Genomic DNA, 18,994 nt, shown 5'->3' with positions numbered 1-18,994 from the left:
TTGTGAAACAGAACATCTTTTGGAAGTTGGACCAGAGAGAATGCTTGGTCAGAAAGCCAGAATAATTAAAAAGCTAACGTCAATTCTTTGCAGAAAGAAATATTGGAATATTAAGAAATTCTTATAGGCGACATTACGACCATTTCTATAAGGTTTCTAGGAACTTCATCAATTAGGTGTTAAACCAAATACTCTCAAATTCAAAAGGATTCAGCTCCTATGATCTCGAAAAAGTTGTCTCAGATAATTCGTATGGGTAACAAATATTCTAATATGGAATAAGCGGCGGCAGACAAACCGCATGGATGTGCTATATCGTAAATTTAATAAGCCTACCTTAGTATAAAACTATTATTTAAAACGAAGTACTTAATAAAATAGAAATCAGCATAGGAATAATCGGGTAAATAAGCATGCGCTCCATTTTAACATAAATAGAATAATAATTTTCGCACGAAACATCTACGAAAATAAATAGTGATTTCATACCCTAATAAATAAATTATTAAAATTAATTGTCACTTGGATATACCATAGGATTAATTTTTAGAATGGTTGTTAACTTAACATAATAAAATTGACTATTATTTTCTCAAAATGCTGCATTTCATTTTATGCTTTTTCATATCTTAATATGAAGCATTAAAACATGACAAAGGTGTAAGTTTATATTTCTTAGAAAATATATGATTCTATTTCCGCGGTAATGGCAGCGCATGCAATATGGTAGTTAAATGAAAAGTTTGAAATATAGGGTCATATTACATATATCGCGATTTTTATTTCTTTTATGGGCCATGCCAATATCGAAAAACGGTTTATTTTCTTTTATTGTGTTGTAAATAAAAATAGCAACATAAGGAATCATGGAAATTCAAATTAAAATGTGGTTTCCAAACAAAAAATTTATTGCAAAGATAAACAATTAAGCTCCACTTCCAGTATTCTTGTATTCCCAAAATCTGTTATAGGAAGTATCATCCAGGTTCCTGTTTTCATCAATATTACCAGAAAAGGAATTTCCACCAGTATCGGTAGTATAGGGGGCATCCACATTAATGACATCAGCGATTTCTGTTTCTCTGATTATTACTTGACCATTAGCAGCTAAAAAATATGTTGAAATGTATGAAATTTGAGAGTCAGTGATTCTATTAAGAACTCCTAATCTATATGTGTTTGACAAATGGAGAAATTGCTGCTCATCTTTATTTAACCATTTGCCAAGCGCTCTTTACAAGCAAATTACTCTGTAATAATAACAAGGAGGTAATTGCTTTCTAAAAGTAACTCCCAACCACAAAAATCACATTTTTCTTACTTGAACTTGAAACCCATCCCCTGGCCAAACTGCATCCTTTTTTCGCCTCGATGCCACTGTCTGCCGTTATATTGCTATTTATTACCAACATACCATACTTCTGATTATATGGAGTATTGGGTGCGAATACAACAGAAGTAGTACGAGGTCTGTCATCTCTGGATATAATTTGTGCGCTCTCGAAAATAGCGATGGCCGATCCAAAAATAAAATCGACATCTCCCTTAATGGTGGCTTTGTTTACGTAGATTCTGCCAGAACCACCAACATATAGAGTATCCTAAAATGACAAAAAATTTATTTATTTACAGGATGTCCCCATCCTAACAAAATGACAAAATAAATAATACCCTAACCCTAAATGTATATAATTATTCAACCATCAACTAACCTTGGCCAAAAAAAAATTAATACAATAATATATAGTTTTCCCCAGTTGAGTAAAGTACAGGCACAGTTGAGTAAAGGCACAAGTCCTGAAAAATTTATTTTAGACCTTATCAAGACTGCAAATAGGGTTAGCATAATAAGGGGAGCAGACTATGGAAGAATAAGACATGACACTACGAATAAGTGTAAGATATAAAACTCTGAAAGCTGCCTTCAGAGTTGTGAAACTCTTGAAAAGAGTGAAAAGTTGTGAAACTCACTGAAAAGTCTTGAGTATTTCTAGTTATAAAACCAAGAGTACGAAGGGCTTTACTAGAAAAACTATCTATATAGGGTATGAAAGTCAGGGAACTGTCAAACAACACCTCCAAATCTTTAATTAGCAATACTCTTAAAGGTATATTAATATTTATGTGGTAGTCAAATGGCACAACTTTTCAAGATGTAGTACAAGAAATGATAAAACACTTATCCTTATTAAGATGTAAGCCATTAGAGACATACCAATAATATGGAGAATCTATGGCATATCAGGCAATCAGACAAGTTTAAAATAAGTAAAAATAGCTTCAGGTCGTCTGCCTATAATAGGAATTGGCAAAATTTGATAATACTAAAAATATCGTTAATAAATAAATTAAAGAGTAGAGGCCCCAAATGTGACCCCTGAGGCAACCCTGAAGTGACCAAAATAGGAACTGAAAGTGAACCCCTTACATTAATAAATTGTATCCTTTTATATAGGTAACTATTTAGCCAAGAAAGAAACTACTTAGGGAAACCATAGAATCTTAATTTAAAAACAAGTAATGAGTGGATAACTGTGTCAAAGGCCTTCAAGATATCAGTATAGATGGAGTCAACCTGATGACCCTTCTGGAAAGCCCTGGCAATGAAGTCATGATATAATACAAGGTTTGTAGAAGTAGATTTACTCTGCCAAAACCCATGTTGCTCGATGATCAAGAGACCTCTACAACGCCAAGTAAAATATTTGTTGAGGATAAGCTCAAAAAGCTTAGGGATAGCAGATAACATAACAATGGGCCTGTAATTTTTTATATCATCCCTGTCACCATTTTTGAATACAGGAGTTATAAACCTGTCACGCCGTTTATCAGGGAAAGTTAATTACTTAAATAAAATCGATCTGTCGAAACCTTAATAATACAAAATAACGAGAAAATCGGTAAATATATGAACAAATATTTTGTTGACATTGGATCTTTATGAGCACGTAAATTGTCCAGGGAATTAGTATGTTTTTCTTGGACATAGAGGAATCAAAGGTTACTCAAATATGAACCAAAGCGACTGGAGGTAATATTAGTGTTCCCTCTATTTAAAATAATCATGAAATAACGAGTAGTAAGGGGTATACACACTTTACATAAAAAAGTGATAGCATCATCCCCGGGCTTGAGGCAAGAGTTTCAGAAAGTCGAATATAGAATTGCTAAAAAAGATGGAATTTTTATGATACTTGTTACATATTATATGCTTTTAAAGGTATCCGATTTAGACGTAATGTCGGATGTCTTTGAAGATTACTTCAATGGATTTTTTTGTTTATAACTATATTAATTTTAAAATCAACTCCTGGTTCAAGATAAATTGCTATAGTTTAGTTTTTGTATTCTGTAAGATTACCAGAATTACAGCATGGAGCTTTTTATGGAACGAAAAGATTTCTGTAAGAATAAAAATAGCAAAGTATATATAAAGAAAGTAACAGAGACTCAACACGCAATAATTAATCTTTTTCTGTATTGCCCTAAATATCTCTATATCTATAATTCAAATATGGTTTTGTAAGATCAGAGATACTGGACTTGAGAAAAGCGTGTGATACAGTCGAACATAGAATTGTGCTGGGCAAGATAAAGCTTTTTGTTCATGGCATTTTGTAACCTGTGTCATATAATCACGTGAACATAGTTCTCTGCAGTAAGAATTGGAATTCACTTAACCCATGCAGTAATATTCGAAATTTTCACGTATTTAGCTAAGATTTCCAAAACCGCCCTAACTATATATATATATATATAGAGTCTCTCATCATTACCAGTTGGGAGAAAATAAGTAAATGGAAATGCAAAATTGCAATGAACGGATTAAGGTTGCGAATGAATTTTAGAAGTTTTCTCTGATACAACCAATACGAGTGATGCACTAAACATTTGGGTGAGTACTGTGGATGATCAGATAATTACTCAGTACCTAAAATAAACAAATTATTCACTCACTGGCCAGCAAGGTTTCCATATTTCACTCCATTTGATTTTTTTTAGCGACTTAAAATCCCAAGTCATCACATTCAGGGTAAACGGTACATTATTATTTAGTCTCTGACACTATAAAAAGCAGTCAATACATAACTAATAATACATAATCAAAGAACTGCAATAGAAATTGCAATACAGATATAAACATAACTTCCAGTATTATGTACCTAGAGGTACAAATAGATCAGCATTAAAAGTGGGATATTCATAACGATGTTATAGTAAACAAAATTCGTAAATTGCTTTATAAATTGTATCAACTAAAAACTCAAAACTTTTTTGTAAAAACACTTTAATACAAGTTTATCGCTCTTTGATCGAGTCACTAATTAGATATAGTTTGCTTATATGGAGTTTTGCTTATGACACAAAAAAATTAATCATAATATAAAAATGCATATTAAAAATTATTTATAAAAAATCAAAAACATATTCCAGTGAACAAAGACAATTCAGATACTTTTAAAGAATTGCTGGTTATAGTAGGATGAAAAAATATATACATATAAAACTGCAGGTATAATATCTATTTCTACCCTTTTATTATCTTCAACATTATAGCTAGACAAATTTAAAATTTTATCAATTTTTAATTAATTAGTTTTGTTTTAAATATATTTCGATTTAGCATTATTAAGTATTTTTAAGGAGGCGCATTTAAATTTGAAAATTAATTATTTACTTAGTACGCTAAACAACTAGCAAAGACAAGTTCTTTGGAGCTTAAGTGCATTCATACTCTGTACTTGCATGTTTCTAAATTAATAAAAAGCTTTTGAATTTTAATTTTTTTAAAATACTTTGCAATCATTAGATTATTTAAATTATTTTCTTGTTCAGCTACTCAATTCTTGCTGAAAACAAATTTTCCGATATTTGATTCAGTGCCGTACTTAATATTAAAAACTGGCCATTTTTTCATAGCTCCGTATCTAACACTGCCAATATCATATTTTCTCAGGCCAGCGGTCTTTACATTTAGACGTTTCATTATATCACAAAGTATCAAGTATATTTTAAACGTAAAATAACTTTGTATAATAAAAAGATAATATATACCTGAAATCCATACAAATATACGTTATCCCAGTGAACTTTATCACCTGAAGTAGAAACAGCTACAGCTTGAGCGGCAATACTAGGATTTTCTACGGTTATGTAGGCTACTTCCAAGAGATCATTTTGAGAGTAAAATACGGCAGAACAAGCGGTACCTAAGATTAAATATTTAAGAGTAAGTAACAACATCAACAATTAAATTGGTTGATTTATACTTGTAGCTAATACCTTAATATCAAAAACAGAAGTATAGTCGCCGCCAGACAGAGTTTATTTTGGGAAAAACTCCTAATATTTACCTGCCAACTGCTATTTACATTGTTTGTCAGATTTTTTGAAGGATTTAAGCAAGTTCTTTGACAGGAAAGTAAAATAAATTATGTTTGGCGGCAACTTTAACTGCTGCAAAGGCTTCAACAATGTCTACTATTATTTGCTTAATTTAAAACTATACTTAGCTTAATTTTTATAGGAGAAAAGATAACTGACATCTATGATATACTTCTTATATCCATGGAAGCAACTAAGGCAAATAAATTGGTACATTTAGGGTCATAGAAAAATTCGATAGGGATGTTTTACTCCCAAGAAAATACTGCATAAGATTTTGTTTCCAATTACACGATAAAGAAACGTTACCCTATACAGGGTGTTTCAGAACTATGGGATCAAACTTCTAGGGGTTGTTCAGTGCAACAGTAGAATCCATTTGAGTATAGGAACCCATGTCCGGAAATGTGTCACTACGCCATTACGGCCCTAAGATGCGTTTAAATTTAGAAAAAATATTAATAACCTAAATAGGATATGATGCATTTTTTTAACCTATTGTATATGATACCATCACAACAATTGTTCAAAATGTCTTCCTCCAACCTCAATACACCGATTTGATCCTCGTTTTGAATGATTTCAAATGCTGCTGTTATTCGTCCAAATAAGTTTAGCTCTGATTCTACTGGAGTTTCGTAGACTAAAGACTTTACATGTCCCCACAAGAAAAAATCGAGCGACGTTAAATCGGGTGACCTAGGAGGCCAAGAAACTGCTCCACCTCTGGCAATCCATTGGTGTCCAAACCGCTGAGCCAAATACTCGCGTACTTGTACAGCAAAGTGAGCTGGCGCTCCATCATGCTGAAACCACATTGGCTGTCTAACGTTTAGTGGAACATTTTCAAGGAGTTCTGGGAGAACTTTCTCCAAGAAATGCAGACAAATAGGTCCTGTTAACCGATCCGGTAAAAGGTATGGTCCAATTAAATAATAATCAACAGTGCCTGCCCATACGTTGACAGACCAACGATTCTGATGTTTTCTTGGAAAAATTACATAAGGATTTTCTTCGTCCCAAACATGGTTATTCCTACTATTAAAAATACTGTCTCTTGTGAAAGAGGCTTCATCGGTCCACAAAATATATCGTAAAAAATTTGGTTGTGCAATGATGTGATCCAGAAGCCAGCGACAAAATTGAACTCTAGGATGATAATCGGCTGCCGTCATACCTTGAACTTTCTGAAAGTGGTATAAAGATGGAGTTGTTGCTCGTGTAGTACCCGCCAGACAGAAGCGTTAGTCGTATTCATATTCTTAGCGACGTCACGTGTGCTATTTGATGGTTCATCGGCAACTCGCTGAAGCACCTCCTCTTCAAATTCGACCATTCTTACGGTTCGAACAACACCAGTATCATGCAACTTGGTCTTAAACATGCCTGTCTCAGCGAGCCGCCGATGAACCGCAATAAACTTTTTGTATCCAGGATGCTGTTATTCGGGATAACGTTCATAATACAACCTCGATGCTGCTAGTGCATTGCAGTTTGTTGCTCCGTATGCCAAATGCATATCCGGCAATTCTTGATTGGTAAAGTTTTCCACTAGCAATAAATGTTTAAAAATTGTAAGCTATCAAATTTTTAAACATGACATTGAGAATTGACATTGATAAGCGTTGATTTTAAGCAATTGTTGGTATAGTATCATGTACAAAAGATAAAAATAAATGCAGCAGATCCTATTTAGGTAATTAATGTTTTTTATAAATTTTAACGCGTCTTAGGGTCGTAGTGACGCATTTCCGGACATGGGTTCCTATACTCCAATAGATTCTTCTGTTGCACTGAACAACCCCACAAATTTGATCTCACAATTCTGAAACACCCTGTATATTAGGAACTTTTTCATATTGTGTAAATAAACTGCAGTGAAAATAATTATTATATGATCCGCTTGTTCTCTGAGCCATTTAAAATGTAAGTAAGCTAAAGGCAATATTATTGGGAAATGTGGGGCCATCAAAGTAGAATAAAAAACAATCGAGAGAACTTGAGAACATGGAATTCTTGTATCAAGGGGAGTGGATAAAGCAAAGTGTGAATTTAGATTCAATGAAAATATTATAGAAATTTCATTCAACAATATAGTGAATAGCGCGACAAAGATTAGTATAAGAATATTAATTCTGGAAACCCTTTGTCACAAAGCTTGTAAGTAGAGAAACTATTAAAAGATCAAAACGAAAGCTTTAAAAGAGAAGTTACAGTGAAATAAAATAAAATTTAAAAAAATTACAATGTGGCTGCCAAAATAATGTTAAAGTGATGTTCGTGTCGTACTAATAAAAATCGACATTTATAAAAATAATTCAAGATATATGCCAAGAATGAAATTTAGATGAAGAAAGCAAGAGCCTTATCTTAATAAGTTTTTTTTCTCAAAACGTTAAAATAAATTTGATTCAGAATTCGCAATATTGAAATGTACATTATTCCTAAAATAATTTAATGAAAGCTAAAGGAGAGATGAAGAAGACGACTAAAAACCCTTATGAGATACCATTGCAAATAAGCGTTGTAATGTCTCTAAAATCTCTAAAATGTATTTGAACTAGTAACTGTATTAACTAAATTGCCTTCACAGTTAATAATTTAATGGAAGATAAAGGAAAGACCAAGAAGATAACTGGAAACTCATTTAAGATTAGAAAGCTAAAGTACTAAAGGGGGCTAATGTTCTAAGACATTTCATTAATCTTCCATTCAACACATATAATAATTATTATTCGATTCCCAAATTTCCATTCGTTGACATTAACAGCCTGAGAAGAAGAAGCATATGAAAAGCAAAAACAACATCTGCGATAGAAGTGATTGTACAGCACGATGCACCTTGTTGTGCCTACAAAAAGGTAAATATATAAAGTTCATATCCTTAAGTAATATAATTTTTGATAATTAATTTAAAATTATAAGTTATAATAAATATTCGTACCAATAGTTTCTTTAGAAGCACAATAGTTATACATAGACCAAGCTGGATCTCCGCTTTGATAACGAGTACCATCAGGATTCACTTGTGTGGCATAATCACTACCTGTCATAGCAGCAGACTGTGACAAAATAATGTGAACATCGGTAGGAGTATTTGGAGTACCATAAATTGTAATTGGAACTGTTGTTTTTGGAATAAGAACCGCCTGCTTGTATGTACCTTTTTCAACTTTTATATATTTCCTTGTAGTACCTCCATCCTTGAATAGATTAAAAATTAACCACTTTTACACGATACTATTTAAAAGGCGGTAAGGCATACATTAATAGCAGCATTGACAGCTTCTTGAATGGTACTATATCCGTCAGAACCTACTAGATAATCATATTTAGTGGTTTGGATATTACCAGGAGACCATCCGTTCAAAAATATTTCTTTCGTATAAAGTGCTGCCTCAGCGTCTGATAGTATTGGCCTGGTTGTTGTTCCGGGGTAAGTTTGATGGCTGCCGTAAGTGGCTGATACCAGCAGAATAGCTAACAATGCTTGGTGCAACATTATGTCTAGAAACAATACTTGCTAATTATTTATCATAATATACGTTTTTCTAAGTGCAAAGATATTAAGATTAGTCTTTTATTAGCTATAATAAAGGTTTTTAGTGAAAAATCAAAAACATTTTTAATATATATATTTAAGGATATTATAAATAATCACTAAACATAATAATGTATGTTTTAAAATTTTTGTATCAGTTCAAAGAAGTGCATTATTAATTATTGGTAAACAAGAATGATTGGCGGAGTGGTGATTAATGTAAATACGAGTGACCGATATAATATTTACCCTTTTTATTGAAAATGGTCTACTTACATTTGAAAATATTAGTTACACATTGATCAGAATAAAAAAGAATTGACAGTAAAAATTAATTTTAAAAATTCATACAGAGATTTTAATTGTTAGAAGGGGCACCTAGAATCTTGCTTGCAATAATATAAAATATTAAAAAAAAAATTATATTGTATATAAAATTTATTTTGGAATAAATTAATAGATCTTGGAGCAGACATAAAAGCTATATAATTGTTGCAAAAAGCTTTATACCAGGTGGTGCGTCGCCGAGCGGAACATAGGAAATCCCATGTAAATTTTAAGGGGGTCAATTATTGGCTTCCCTGTACATTTTACAGAAAAAATGTAAGATAACATTTGAAGAGACCAATCTGGCAAACCCTCGTGCAAAGTTTAAAAAAATTTTTAATAAGCGAATCTTGAATTATTTAATTGAATGTAATTGCAAAATTACCAAATTTTCGGTTCAGGTAAAACCAGACACCAGCCACCAGCAAACAATTTGTTATAAGGGTTTGTCAAATCTGACGTACAGCCGAATACAAAAAATGTGTTTTTTTTCGTTTTATCAATCTCACAACCATATATTCAAAGTAAGACACGTTAACATTACTTTTTTATCTAAACTTTTATTTAATATAACGATGAAGTTAATCCAATAACAATAATTGTTATTATTATCGATTATTAAAAAATAATTTTATCATATTTAGAATTTAATTAAACCAATGGCAGTATCTGAAATATCTTCAATTTATTTTCCCATCAAGCCTATCTGGTCCATTTCAACCATTAAATCTATTGTTAGTAAATTCGAGTCCAAAGACATTGCAATAAATAATTGTAAATGTTTAACTCAGAAGATCGAAAATAGATCCGAGAAAAGAGAGAACAGAACACTTAATATTGAACTAAGTGTGGAAAAATAAAATAAAATACAATAACTTTTTTAAAAATAATAGAGAATTACATAAAAACATCAATTAATCAAATGTACAAACAACCCCCCATTAACAGCTAAACAATATCCTAACCGATCATAAAATTCATTTCTAACGTTACTAAGTTGATATTGGGAAATTTTATTACATTCTAACGAAATAGCGTTTTGTAACTGGTTTAGATTCTCAAATTTTACACTTTTATAAATGACACTTTTTAAATGACCCCACAAAAAGAAGTCATTCGGTGAAAGATCAGGTGACCTGGCTGGCCAAAGTATCCGGTACGCGTATTACCATTCTTTACTATTATCACAGATTTAACTAGCTAACGCAAGCAACTTGCGTTAGCTGGTTAAATCTGTGCTATTATACAGAGCAACTGTGCTCCGAAACGCAGTGGAGAATGGCTTAGCAAATATGCGTATGCTTAAATGCCATTATTTACTGCGATTCAGCACATCGCCCAAATCGTAATACTCTCAATCGTAGTAAAATTTGGAAGTAATATAGTCGCGGTATTTAAATACCAATTTTTAATGCACCCCAGCCACTTAATTAAATTTTATAAGTTAGAATATTTTTACTGTATCACTTTAACGAACGGATATTTCAATTTGCTTTCTGCAGTCGTCATTAAAGAAAAATGATGCATGATAATCCAAAATAAAATAGCACATACAACAGTAAACATTTTATAATGAAATATAATATCTATTTTTTTGTAAATAATAATGAGACTACCAAAATAAGAAAATTTATTTTTCAAAGAAATACGTACATATTTGAAATATCGTTAATTATAAACAAAATATTAAATAAACTAAAAGTCTAAATAAAAATAATTTTAACATATTTTTTATAAGTTTAGAGCTGTTTTCTCGTGGGGTCCTTTGGTTTAAGACTATATGTCACAGTTATCGATCGTGAAAAAATCAACTTTTTAAAACAACACGCTTATAGTATACAGACTGTCACAGATAAGATTTACAAGAGGACAAATGAACCAAAAATTTCATTTTTCGGCAAAAAGTCATATTTTATAAAAATGTTTGCTTGCAAAACAAATATGATTCACAAAAAGAAAATTTGGTTTATTTGTACAGGGCTCGCAAAAACTTCAAAAACGTGATTTTTTTCCCGAATAAAGTACCATTATTTTTTTGTTTTAAAGCAAAACGTCATAGAAAAATGTATTTAGAACAACACTTTCACTAAAATAATGTTATTTTAAAATTTTAAAGGCTGTCAACATTTTGGGAAAACAAGAAATACTGAATATGGAGAGGCAGCGTTTGAAGAGTAAATTATTAGATTTTATTCTTATTTATTGCTATTTTAAGCTTCAGTAATATTACTTTATTTGTAAAATTAAAAATTAATATTTCTGAAAATCATGTTTTTGTTATTTTTGTAAACCCTGTACAAAAAAATCAAAATTTTTTCTTTGTGAATCGTATTTATTTTACAAGCAAAATTTTTTTATCAAGAATGACTTCTTGCCGAGAAATGAAATTTTTGGTTCATTTGTGCTCTTTTAACCCTATCCGCCGAGGATAGTCTGTATATTATCTTGTTACGTTTAAAAATCTATAAATGTCATTTAAAATTTTAGTTAATGTCTACCGTGTGATTTAGCATTTGGGATATTTTCTGTGATAAAGAGTAATACGAGAATAAACGAGAGTTTCGTTTACGTTTTTTAGTAATTGCTCCTTTCTGAGTTGAGGGTCTTCCCGACTGAACTCTTTTGGCTCCAGAAGTAAGGCCTGGTCTTTTTTTACGCCTGCTAATTGATCCAGGTTGCACTCCTATATTTGCGGAATATCGCGTTTTTCTAACGCCATTCAATTTTATAATTGAATTTGTTAAATCAACAGATCTATTTTCTGTAGCCATTTTTGTAAGCCTTATGAAATTTAAATTTAGCTCTTCAATAGCGGACAAATGTTTCTTTTCAATAACTTCGCCATCTTCCGTTTGCATAATGGTTATTGAAGATATCTCATGATGACTTTCTTCTTTATTGCTGTTATTATTTTTGATATCACATTCCTTAGAGCTAGCATCCATATTTTCAAAGAAATCTTTAGAAACGTCATATCCGAGACTTAGCTTAGCAAGTGTTTTTTTATCATTTGTAGTTAATAACGGAGCATTTTTAAAAACTATACCACATTTTTCTTGAACAGCACAAAGGTGTTTACAAAACTTACCGCTAGAGCCATAAGGACAGTCGCACATTGTTAAATCGATATCGACTGTGTATATTAAAGATTGGTCTGCATTACTACTTACTGAATACATGTATTCATTAATTTTTTCTACATTCATATTTTGAATTTTGCCACAAAATTTCATGTACTGAAAATTATTTTTCGTTGATCGATTATTGGCAAATAATAAGATGTGTATTTTGTGGTATGACTTAAAAACATTGACTATAAAATCAACCAAGGCTCACATATTAAATGCTTTGCATCGTTGTAAAACGATGTCTATCTGCGTATTGAATTGATTCTACGAAATTGTTTGTGTTGTTCCCCCTCAAAAAAAATGTTAAAAACATTTTCCAACCACTCTCTAACCATAGGTTAGGTTAAAACAATTTGAATGAAATTAATTTACAAATTAGCAACAAAAAAGGCACACAAAAAATGTTTATTTATAAAACTTGTGTGATAAATCTGTCAACAAAAATAGATAAAAAAAATTGTTCATGATGCAAATCATATATGATATTTCGTAAACCATCATGTCAGACAAATATTATTGTAAGATTGAGGCTAAAAATAAAAACAAATTTAAAAAATCAATAAAATAAATATTAAATTTTCATAAAATTCAATGATTACGTGAGATAATGTATTTTTTATGAAACTTTTAAAAAACGATCTTTATCTTAAATCTTAAATTCACGTATTATGTAGGATTGCAATAAAATAATAATTGGCCTTAGACTTAAATGTTCGACGTTAGAACCTATTTTAGAGGCAAGTATCATAAGGGATAATAATGTAATAACATTAACTTACTGTAATCCAAATTATGCAAAATATAATTTTAACTTATTCATGATAAAGATATTGCTGGACAAAACTCTAAATGAGTTTTTTAAGAAAATTATCTCATAAGACTGAAAAACAAGACTGGGAAATCTTATGTTGGAAGTTCCGAATTGAATATCAATAAATCTATTTGGCAATACCTAAAGCCTTTAATAGATCGATTGTCATTAAGAAATCTGAAAATATTGTGGAAGCTCTCATGGAAAAGTGACAATAGCTATTATGTTATTAAGAAGCGAGTCTTTTCAATTTGCTAAAGCTACTAGTAGTATAACTGTCATTAAAACATCAAAAAATCCATAAAATTTTTCACGTTTACCACAAAATATTTGTACTACAAATTATATACAGAGTCAACTAATAAGAGCTATTATTGCATCAAGGAACTATAACGACGAAAAGTCGATAAACAAATGTAAAATAAAAGTACATAAAAACAAATGAAAATGTTTCTCGAAATATACAAAATAATAAACTGAACTTACCTTGATTGGTTTAGCTTGTGAGCAGTTTTTCTAAATAGGCTTTACCTTTTATATAAAGTATAATCATACTTCAAATGCATATATCATTTATAAATTTATTATCAAATATTTAAGTATTTCGATTAAATAGATTCGAGTATCATAAAAAAAAATCTGGTTTACATTGTGAGCAATATTTCTAAATAGGCTATGCCTTTTATATAAACTGTAATCATACTTCAAATGCATATAACATTTATATATTTATTATCAAATATTTAAGTATTTTGATAAAAAAGATTCGAGTATCATACATTTTTTTTTGGTTCACAAATATTTTAATATAAACAAATAAGTTTCATAATTTTTCTATACAAAATTAAAATAATACCTTTGGATTTGAATTTTGGGGACAACGGGCATTTAGGCGGCCGATTACTAAAAGTCAATAAGGCGTTGTGGTCTGTGGAATATTATGCCGCTAAAAAAACTTTAAAAACTCTACAAACTCAGCAAATTCTGTCGCTGACAAAAATATTTGCTAAATATTTGAACCAAGTGCGCGGGAATACTGCACTTCCAGACGTGCGCTGGAATATTAAAAACGAAGAAATTAGCTGATAAAAGCTATTTTTCCTTATGACGGCTATGGTTAGTTCATACTAAAACATATTTAAAAGACGTTACTGACAAAACTCGTATAACAAAAACAATGCTTACTCAGAATATTCTAAAAACGGATCGGTGTACTCGTATTTGACAAGTATCCATTATCATACTACATAATAATCGCTCCCTTTTACACCCAAATCAGGGTGATATTCTAACAGCGGCAAAATCTGATTTAAAGGTTGCAATTTAACGCCCTAAATTATGCTAGTTGTAACGCCTGCTAACACGAATGTGTTTAAATCATGAATATTTTACCATACATTTAAATAGTTGAATTTTCTTAAGAAGTTTGCTTTATGGGGTCTTCCACTCTTATAATTATACTACACTATTGTCCTAAAGTTTTGTAAATTTTTTTATATGTTAAGCTAAAACTACTCTATTTTATAAAGGCCTAACAAAAATAAAATTACTGTACTTGCATTAAATGCACTATAGAATAAATACATACTAATAAAGAGAAGACGTACAGGCCCCTAAATTATACACTTACCTGCATACATTTTCATTTCCTGGTGTTATAATTATAGGTAAGTACAAATGCGACGAAAACACTTTGCATTTTGTGCGAATCCTCTATAAATTATCGTTTTAACTCGCACTTTATAACAGAAAATATTTACGACTTCGTTATAGCCAAAACTTTTAATTACCTAAATAGGAAATTTAAAATTCTTTTAATAAAAAGTATTATTAAATTAACAAAGCTAATAAATAGCTTCTATAACTTTTAATTACTTTACAGTCAGGTATTAAAAATATCTTAGATGCTAATATTATGGATTGGCCAGTGTGACTTCCTGTTTTAAAAGTTATTGAACGCATTTGGAGTGTATTTAATTTAGAAGTATTGGGTTTAACAAAACTTGGTACTTTATTTGTAATTGTAATATTGCCTGCAGGAAATTATTTAAAAAAATATTAATCGTATAAACCTTCAAAGTTGCCCCAAACTATAGTAGGCTCTTACTTTTGGATAATCTTGTAAAGAGAAAGAGCAGTTCTGCAAAGCATCTTAAAAAGTCTTAACCAGAAAAGCATTAACGTTGGATACGCAGAGTTTTGTACAGTGTGGCCAGATAAGAATGCAAAGTGCTGTATTTTGGAAACTATTCGTCGTAGAGACTTGCGGTAAAAAATGTTATGACTAAAGTGGCTAAAAGAATAACGTGGAAAATATTTTTAGATTTCCAAGATGGTCGCCAGGAGGCATAACCGCCATTTTAAACTATTTAAGTGAGTTTTTACTGAAATCTACTCAGTAAATGTTACGAAAAAATATATGCTCTTTAAAGCTCAGCTTTACGCAAGTAATTTTTGTTTAACACTTTGTGACGTATCTATTAAAATAAAGTGGTGGGGGGTAATTCAATGTTTTTTTAAATAAACAGCTGTAACTCCTAAACGACTAAACGGATTTTAACAAACTTGGTCTCGTTCGAAAAAACATTTATTGTTCCGTGAAATTCGTCTTATCTGTGATATGTCTAGTTCTTATTCATGCCGCTAGAGCGCGTTTTTTGATCTAAAAACAGAAAATTGCACAATTCTCTAAGAAATTAAATGCAATAATATAACTTTTTTTCATAAAAAGGAAGTCAAACGATAGCTAAATAGACCAGTGAAAACCGTATCTCGATATCTTATTCATAGCCTGAAATATCGAAGAAAGAATATTTAGTTATCATATAATTTTAATAAGACGATATTACACCGATATTTATTGTTATTTATTTGTCTTTTTTCAAGGTTCAATGATAAAATGTCTTAATTTAATAATTTTTAAATAATTAAAATATTCTTTGTTCAAAAAATTTATGAAAAAAAAACGCGTAGGGGCATAATAATCAATGCATATGAAATGCAAGTGCAAGGTAGGCAGAATATTGAAGAGTATAGGCCATGGAGGAAAAAACAAATGCCTAAAATCAACTTGTCAACAAATATTAAAGTTAGGCAGTCCAATTTGTGTTTGTTGCACACATAAGTTAAGCGTTAAAACTATTAAAATGCCTTTTACAAATGATGAAGCTGTCGATATGATTGCGGTATATTTTGAATGTCTTCAAAATGCGGCATTGACTCAAAGGGTATACAAATTGGCGTTTACGCGATGCAAGAATTTTTCCGCGTTTAATGCGAAATTTACGTAATACTGGTAGCTTTCGACCTCAGTTGCGATGACACTCGGCTAGAACAAGGGAAAAGAATATTATTAATGTCTTAGCATACGTGGAATTCAATCCTCACGTTTCTACGACGAATAGTTTCCAAAATATAGCACTTTGCATTCTTATCTGGCCACCTTGTACTTTTTGACTTTCTGATTGGAAATCTTTAGAAGAAAATCCTGTATTCCGAAGGTATAAATTCTTGATTGTATTGCATGCAATGCCAGTAGAGTAATTTTGTTTTTGAAAATTGCTTTGAGATCTGCCACATTTGAATTAAAAGTGTCAACCAAACCTCTTAATTTCTTAGCTGCGGGGCATTTTACTTGAGGGGCATTAGAAATTTTATTATAAGCTATTTTATAATTTGCATCCGTTAACATTAAATCAGAAATTAGATGGCCTGCTTCACCTTTTAAAGAAGCCCTTAAATGCGACAATTTTTCTACATCTAAAATATGTAAATTATTGTGCACTAAGGTATTAAAAATATCTAAAAAAGTTGGCCAGGATTTTAAATGACCGTTAAAGATAGGTGGATAAGCGATCCAAAACCGGCCGAGATATAGCTTGCTGCTGTTGACCCTGTTGCGCAGAAACAGCCGTGCTGGACAAAACTGAAGTTAATTCATTTTTTTCGGCTTGCAATTTACAATAAGTTGAACCTACCTTTTTTTTTCGAATTGCATCGTGAGCTTCAAATCCTTCATTGTCAATCAACCCTATTATTTGATTTTGAATCGTTTGAAAATTGTCATAAAGTTCTAATAATCCTTCACACCGAGCTAGAAAATAACCCTCACCAGCTTTATCAAGCTTTTGCATCTCATCATGTAATTCTAAAATACTGTTTAGCCCAGCCTTTCTTTTTAGGGCACATTTATTAATTCTGTCCAAAGCCATTTTTTTTGTAAATAATAAAATGCCTTTGTGGTTTAAGTGTATTACTGTAAGATGGCTAAAAAGGAGGAAAATAAAGTTTGTACTTTATTTTATTTTATGTATGGTGAATGCTAAAAAGCAAATTGTTTTCGCTGATAAGCGTTTAAACGTAACTAAGACCCCCTGTACAAAGTCTCAAAGAGTGGTTATAGAATAAATAAATTAATATGTAATTCAATAATTACAAATTTCAAACCTCTCTTGGAGCTATCATGTAGCTGTACCTTTTATTTATAATTTTTTATTATTCTCATTATTGTCAAACTTCAGAGTTGTTTGTTGGAGCCGTGATATAAGCTAAAAAGCTATTAAACTTTATAAACTGTATATATGTCGTAAATTATTTAATATACAGTCTGGTGACTTTAGCTGGAATAAATTCAGTTAAAACTAATCAAATTTTATCTCGCAAAATTCCTGAGACCCGTCGATTTTTGTTTATTTTTTTTTCACATTTCAAGATAGTTTTTGTATTTTTTCACCTACAGAGGGAGTCCAAATTAACCCAAACTTTTTTTTTTCAAATAGAAAGCCACTTTTTTTAAACTCTTATTGAAAAGAGCCCTTTTTCCTGATTAAATTTTTGCCCTATTTACTTTTGTGATTATCTAAAGGAGAAATACGAAAAAAAAATAAAAACCATTAAATTATTAAAAGTCTAGAAATATTTTGTGTTGGTAAATTTTTGGCGTGTTTGTTTATTTTATTGGTATCGAGACATTTCCTGCCATTGTTGTAGTGTCACTGTTAAAGTGAATTTCAACCAGTTGTTAAATAAGTTAACTTATATTGAAAAAATGCCTTATTTATCCGAATCCCACAAGATTGAAATCTTAATGATGATTGGTTATGGGGACAGAAGTCGTACTCAGCTAGAGGTTGTCCACTTATTCAGGCAGAAATATCCAGATTTGCCACCTATTAACCAAGGTACGATTAGTAAAATCGAAAGCAGATTTCGAGAAGTTGGGCACGTGAAAGATGTTCAAGACAAAGGTCTTCTAAAATCGATGAAAACACCCAATTAAATGTATTGTTAGCGATGGAAGAAAATCCGGTAACTGCAACCAGAAGAGTAGCTCGCGAATACTCTATTCATCATAAATCTGTGCTAAAAATTTTAAAAAGTGCAAACAAACGACCTGATAAAATGCAACCCGTTCAAGAGTTATTGGAAGACGATCTAGATCGCAGAGTTCAGTTCTGTGAATTAATAATGAACGCCATTGACGAAAATTGCATATCTTCGGAGTGGATCCTTTTTTCTGATGAGGCTACATTCACCCTAAATGGCCATGTTAATAAGCAGAACTGTCGCTACTGGTCTGACGAGAATCCACACTGGGTAAGGGAAACTAATACACAATATCCCCAAAAAACTAATGTTTGGGCTGGCATAATTGGCAGGCAAGTTATAGGGCCCATATTCTTTAATGATACTTTAACTGGGAAAAGATACCTAGAACTTCTTGAACATGAACTAGTTCCAGTATTACGTGCCTTATATCCGAGTCAGTTCGATCCAGATTTGTATGATGAAAGAATCTGGATG

The 18,994-nt window shown here is 31.1% G+C and overlaps 1 protein-coding gene across 1 annotated transcript; it reads right to left on the bottom strand.

The window, feature by feature from the left end:
* Positions 1–887: 887 nt before the first annotated feature.
* LOC126737697 (pectinesterase-like) lies at positions 888–13,846 on the bottom strand. The gene is made up of 6 exons (XM_050442697.1): positions 13,679–13,846; positions 8,651–8,892; positions 8,330–8,588; positions 5,056–5,210; positions 1,322–1,601; positions 888–1,107 (listed from the first exon to the last, which is right to left on the bottom strand). The coding sequence occupies exons 2-6, from the start codon at positions 8,885–8,887 to the stop codon at positions 926–928; spliced, it is 1,113 nt and encodes a 370-aa protein (XP_050298654.1). The 5' UTR covers positions 8,888–8,892; positions 13,679–13,846; the 3' UTR covers positions 888–925.
* Between the last annotated feature and the right edge of the window lie 5,148 nt (positions 13,847–18,994).

This window comes from Anthonomus grandis, chromosome 1 (assembly GCF_022605725.1).
Source record: "Anthonomus grandis grandis chromosome 1, icAntGran1.3, whole genome shotgun sequence".
NCBI classification, from domain to species: domain Eukaryota; kingdom Metazoa; phylum Arthropoda; class Insecta; order Coleoptera; family Curculionidae; genus Anthonomus; species Anthonomus grandis.
This window is presented reverse-complemented; position numbering and strand designations above follow the sequence as displayed.